Source organism: Chiroxiphia lanceolata, chromosome 23 (assembly GCF_009829145.1).
Source record: "Chiroxiphia lanceolata isolate bChiLan1 chromosome 23, bChiLan1.pri, whole genome shotgun sequence".
Classification (NCBI taxonomy): Eukaryota; Metazoa; Chordata; class Aves; order Passeriformes; family Pipridae; genus Chiroxiphia; species Chiroxiphia lanceolata.
In genome coordinates, this window is record NC_045659.1 from 1,677,430 (window position 1) to 1,683,627 (window position 6,198).

General features: G+C 52.0%; 1 protein-coding gene across 2 annotated transcripts; it reads left to right on the plus strand.

Moving 5' to 3' along the window:
- Positions 1-2,280: 2,280 nt before the first annotated feature.
- On the plus strand, positions 2,281-5,907 carry LOC116797846 (placenta-expressed transcript 1 protein-like). Of its 2 annotated transcripts, none has more exons than XM_032709715.1 (4): positions 2,281-2,525; positions 3,509-3,716; positions 4,381-4,439; positions 4,992-5,907. In XM_032709715.1, the coding sequence occupies exons 1-4, from the start codon at positions 2,351-2,353 to the stop codon at positions 5,117-5,119; spliced, it is 570 nt and encodes a 189-aa protein (XP_032565606.1). In that variant the 5' UTR covers positions 2,281-2,350; the 3' UTR covers positions 5,120-5,907. The 2 variants fall into 2 exon arrangements, with proteins under 2 accessions (XP_032565606.1, XP_032565607.1); XM_032709716.1 differs by having other exon boundaries at positions 4,995-5,907.
- Positions 5,908-6,198: the final 291 nt, after the last annotated feature.

Below are 6,198 nucleotides of genomic sequence, written 5' to 3' on the forward strand. Positions count from 1 at the left end.
CCCCCACCACCCAAAGGATGGCACAGGTGCCTTTTGCAAGGAGCCTTTATGTGAAACTGCCCCGGGCAGCAGCGTCACCAGGGAGGCTGGGCTTGCTAAACCCTTGGTTTCCCTTGCCATTGGCTTTTCCCCCTTTCCTTTGGCTTTTCCCCATTCCATTTGCTTTCCCCCATTCCATTTGCTTTTCCCCGTTCCATTTCCTTTTCCCTGTTCATTTGCTCTCAACCCTCTGCTTCCATTTCCATCTGCTCTCACACTGCTGACTTACTTTCCGTGTTCCTCGTGGTGCTTCCAGAAAATGTTGTTCAGAGGGTGGGGAAGAGCATTCCCTGTTTCCAGGGGTCCCTTGGAGGAACCCTCTCCTGCTCTCTCAGTGTAGAGCCCTGAGCTCAGCCCTGAGCTCACACTGGGCATCAAAGGAGCCCCAGCACCGCCCAGAAAAGCTCCCAGGGAAGCTCCCAGTGGGGCAGAAGGCAAGGGCAGAACCACAAGGCAATGAGGCTCTGCAGGAGCATCTGACTCTGTGAACCTGGCACATCAGAAAATCTCCCTTTCTCATTTTCTCCACACTCTCTGCCTTAGGGTCAAGTTTACCTCTGACCAGTGTCAGCACCACTGAGCAGATACCAGCTCTTCCAGCATATCCTCTCTTTCCCTGGCCTCTTTCCTGCTGCTCTCCTCTCACTCTGTCTGTCCTGAACTCACTTATTCCTCTTCTTGCCCTTGCCCTTTTTCTCCCACTCCTGTTCAATGTTTATTTGAAGCATTTAACACACCAGTTTCTTTCTAAACCTTCAGGCCACTGGCAGGGCACTGAAACCCACCTGGGTGAGGTGCTTTGGGGCTGGACCAAGGGAAGATGAGCACAGGGAGGGAAACCCAGCCCTCTCCCTCACCAGCACGAGTGACTCAGCAGAGCCAGGGAGGAGGTGGATGGAGTGGGCTTGGCAAAACTGCAGCGTGAGGACACCAAAAACGCCTCCAGGAGTTCCTGTGTGCCACCAGTGATACACCCCCCTCGTCAGGGCAGGTCCCAATCAGGCTTTGGAAAACAATTTTCCACTGGGAGAGCGGTCAGACACCGGGAAAAGTTGCCCAGGGAGGTGGTGGAGTCACGGGCTGGACGTGGTGTGGGGGTGACTGTGGTGGGGCTGGGGTGGTGCTTGGACTCAATGATCTTGAAGGTCTCTTCCATCCTTGATGATCCTGTGATTCCCTGATCTGCAAGTGCAAGGGGGGGAAGGAAGACCTTTCCCTTCCCCTTTTTGGGGGTGCAGCTCCTCTGCAGTCCCTGTGCACTCAGCGTGGGGCTCCTTTTCATTGCTGGAGGTGACTGCCCTCAGCACAATCACTGCTGGGAACAGGCTCTGGAGTGATCCCTATTTCAGGGAACCCAATTCAGGGCCATGCCCTGTAATTACTGGGTGTCACACTCCCTGGTTTCGCTCTGCCCTGTCCCTGTTCCTTTCCCAAGGAGGTGGAAGGTGAGCGGGACGAGCCCCTCCTGCCTTCAGGAACAGGGAAGTGCTCCTGGTGTCCCAGTGTCCCCAGAGGTCACCCCACAGCTCTGCCCCGACAGCTCAGGGAGCACTTGCACAATCAGCCTCACAATCAGCCAGTGGTGGGTGGGGAAAATGGGGAAATCCAGGCAAGAGGAAGGAGAGAAAAAAAGAGAAACTCAATCTTCTTTTTTTCACGTATTATTTGAGGGGTAGAGCCGAAGTGACTCGAGAAGAACCACCCAAGGGATCTGTCAGAGGGAAATGTTGTGTTCATCAGTGAAGGGCTGGGAAAGGGGGTCATCAGAGACCGTCCTCTTGGCCCTTCACAGTCCAGCTCTCTCCAGCCACGAGTAGAAGCTATATTTGAACATTTCTACAAGGATGTGCCCTGCCTGGGTTTCCCACGCTTTCTGGAACTGTTTGGCCTTCAAGAAAAGCCTGGACCAGAGCTGGAAATAGGTCTGGATGCTCCTCCACAGTTCCAGAACTGCAGGAAGTCCTGCAAGAAGTTCCAGGACCATGAACCTGCAAGCACACCCCAGTGTTTACCACGCAAAGGCAGCTCAGGGGACACACACTTGATTTCCATCCTCAGTGATGTGCCCACTGTCCATTTTAGCCCTTCCCAGCTGGTCACCCCTTTATTTTCACCAGTTGCCTCCGAGGATTTCAGGTAGGAGGAAGTGCTCTGTGTCAGTGAAATCTCCCCCTGGGGTGTGTGCCTTGATGGGGAGGAGGAAATATTTGCATTGACCTCATCAAAATCCAGGGTATAAATAGGCTGGGGAGTGTGAGGCTTCCTCAGCTCCCAGGTGCAGGTGTGGGAAGCAGAGACACCAAGGTGGATCATGGCAACTTCCCTCCTCTTGGCACAGCTCCTGCTCCTGGGGACACTGGTTGTCCCAGCACAAGCACAGAATCCAAGCACAGAATCCAAGTGTGCCCAGCTCGGGAATGCGACTGAAGGCAACTTCTCTGTGACAGTGACCCCTGAGGTGTACCAGGCAAACACAACCTACCTAGGTAAGGCACCTCTTCTGCAGCTCAGAGAGCTCCCACTGCACAGAAATGTGTCCCCTCTGTCCCCACCCCGCTGCTTTCCTGAGTCTCGTGGTGTTCTTAGACATTTTTAAACTGTGTGAGCTCTAACACTCTTTTTCTATTTTATTTTCTTTTGTTTCAGGCAGGAGATAGATAAACAGCACTAGTTGTTACCTCTGTGTTCCTATTTCGTGTTCATGCCTAAAGGGTCAATCCTAAATTCTCTTTCCTTCCTCAGGATGCTTTTTTCTCCCTTTTTGCCTCAGCTTGCCCAGAAGGACATGAACGCTCTTGGAAACACAGAATTTGGGGGGGAAGTTGTTCTGTGGTTTTGTTCCCTCTCCTTCTCCCTGACAATTTGCCCTCCTCAGTGGCAATGGCTGTAAAGACAAAGGGGAAGAGGTTACTTTGGTGCTGACAAACATTCAGCATCAATCACAGAAAATGGCTTTTCATGCTACGAAGTGGAGTTAAATGGCAGCCTGACCCTGTTAGTTCCCTGCCAGCAGATCTCCCTTTGCCCTGAGGTCCAGCAAAACCTAAACAGTGGAGAAAACAGTGGAGGAGAGACACCCTGATCCCTTCCTGCTGCTGTGAACTGGCACAGATTCCCTCAGACCTCCCCCGAGGAGCCCCCACTGCAGTTGGTTGGTTTTTTCATGGAGAAGTGTTTTGTTCCCTGCTCTGTTGTTCACCCAGGACAGCAGGGGCTGAACCTGTGACTGAGTAGTTCCTCTTGCTCTACTCCTGCATGGGGAGGGGGCAGATAAGGGGGTTCTTCCTCCCGTGCCTGGGGGGGACTGTGGCGAGTCCCCCTCTCTTTGCAGGGGTCACCTCATGCATCTGTCCCAGAGAGGGACACAGAGATCAGTGGGAGAGCAAACACTGCCTGGGCTGGAAACCCTGAGGCCATGGGGGCTTCCAGAACACACAGCTCACTTTGTCCACCTTGCTCTGTTCCCCAGTGACAATCAAGGAAGCCCAAAACAGCACCGACAACGAGCCCACGCAGTTCGTGCTGCAAGCCCTGTCCCCAGGGAACGAGTCCCTGGGGCAATGGGAGGGGATAACCCCGGAGAACTGCAGCTCTGTGGACTCAGCAGTACTGAACAGCACCCAGAATGCAGCCAACTGGACATCTCCAGGCACAAACGTGTCCTCTGTGCAGATAAGGTAAGGCTGCACCTCCACCCAGGGATCCGGCTGGCACAGTGCCTGGGGGAGCAACACCCACAACCAGGAACCCACCTCTGGAGCAGGGGCTGGAAAAAAAAACCTCCTGAGGCTGCTCCAGGTTTTCTCTTCAAAATACCAGGGGGCATTTTTGCAAAGCCAGTTTTGGTGTCCAGGATCTGGTTTCAGGACTCGCTCCCATCGGTGGGGATGTAGATTAGTCCCATGGAAATGAGGGCATTGAACAGCCCTCATTTCCATGAACACTAATGGGGTTGCACCAGTGGGAAGTGTTTGTCAAAGGAAACCAGAGCCATTAGTCTGATGGAAGGAAGGATGCAAGAGTTCCTGACAAGAGTGGCTCTAATTACAAGGAGCAGATGGTCACAGTTAATTGCCACCCTGTTACAAGGCATGGCTATCCCATCCAAAGGAGGGCAGGAAAGCAGCCAAAGTGGGATAAAGAAACAGTTTCAGATGTTAAAAATACCAAAAAAATATGCAATATGGCTGGAGGGCAACATAAGTGAGCTCAGGATGACTCCAGAGTTCCTGTCTCATCATCTGCTTTTAATGTCTCCTTTATATCCCTGCATGGGTCGACATGAAACACTCAGCTTCTCTCCATTGAGTTTGTTCTCCTCTCTCTTCCCTCCTTCCACAGGGCATACATCATCTTCACTGACAAATCCACCCAGTTCAAGACTGTGACTCTCACCAGAGGTAACTAATCTTCAGCTGGGCAGTTCCAGTAGCTGGGGGAAGGACACACCAAGCAAGGGCTCCACTTGTGCTCTGGGGCTGGGGGAGAGGGGAAGGAGGGACTCAGGGCACCTCCAGCTGGAGAATATCTCCTATTTCCAATAGTGGAGTAGAGTGGCAGAGGGTTTTCAGGTCATAATGTTGAGCTTAAAACCTTTTCAAGCTTCCTTTTTGCTTTAAGGGGCATCAAAGGGCTACAAAGCAGAGGACAGGCTTATTTATTTCTGCACAGGCTTCACCACCTGTTTGCTCTGCCACGCAGATGCAAAGTGCAGACTGGGGCTTTGCTCCCACAGATGGTGTTTCTGGTACTCCAGAGAATCCCCATCCAGGGACTGATGATGCCCCACTGATGTCAGGGGATATATTCAGACCTCCCTTGGTGTGGGTTTGACCCCTAATTCCTGTGAGATCAGAGTTGAACACAGACTCTGGAGCAGGTCTTGTAGCTCAGCTGGTTCCTTTGCCCTTCTAATCAACCCCGGGGGGGGGTGTGTTTTCCTTTCATTTCAGCAGCAGAAACAACCACATCATCACCCACCAGCACCCCCAGCTCCGTGTCCACAGTTCGGGGCAGCTCCCTGTTCATCGCTGTGCTCCAGCTGCCCCTGCTCCTGGCCATGGGCAAACTGCTCTCCTAGAGGCCAGGGGAGAAGATGGCCCAGGCTGTGCTGCCCTTTCCCTCCCTGGGGGTGGGAGGGCAGGCAGCTGATCTACTCAGGAAATGTTTCTGTGTGTTAGGATGGTAACTGCACTCCAAACATTAAATTATGAAGGTCTGTTTGAGCACCAGGCTGATCCTCCCCTCACTCCCCTCCCCCAGGGCCAGCAAGCTCAGCCAGGTGAGATGTTCCAGAGCAGGGCAGAGATCCCTCTGCCCTGGGTTTTCAGCCAGAAAAGCGTGAAGTGGGCAAGGGCAGCCCCTGTGTCCCAGGGGACGCTGCAGGAATCCACACCTCCCTCAGCCCCTGGGGTTCTGTGAAGCACAAACCAGCAGGAAAATGCCTGGAGAGGAAGCAGGTCCCTTCCTCCTCAGGGTACCAGATCTGCTGAGAAGCTCCAGGAAGGGGGAAGCAGAATTGAGCCTGGGAAGGGAAACTCTGGGTTTAGGATTCACGTGTCTCAGCCAGTTTAAAGCCCCTGGAGGAGACCCCCTCGCCAGGACAAGCTGGAGATCCTGCTGGCAGGGCATCCTCCAAAAAGACATAAATTCCCTTGGGAATTTATGTTCTGTATTTGGTCCAGCATCCCCTAAATTTTTTTGTTTCAGTGGATGACATAAAGTTTTCTCTGTTTGGGTTTTTTTTTTCCCCCGGCTTTCTGAAATGGCAGAGTGGGTGGTTTTTGTTCTTGTTTGTTTAATCAGACAGCTGATTTTGCTGTAGGGCAAGATTGTAAAGGCCACTGAATGTCTTGATTTTATTATTATTGTTTGTATTTTTATATGGATAATGTTTATTGAGAAATTTTCGAACTTAACGAAAAGCAATTTGTTTCTTAAACTAATCTGAATAAATTAAGGAATGAAGGTTGGTTCTTGCACCTTCCATTATTTCCTGGCTCCGTGTGAAGGGAGGGGGGGCTTGAAATGATTCTGATACTGTGAAATATTTGGCTTTGATCCCATAGATGCACATGAAGAAACAAATAAAGGTGAGGCCTATTTCTGCTGAACAAACATGAGAGTAAATTCTGACTCCCAGGCAGGGGAAGGTTTTGC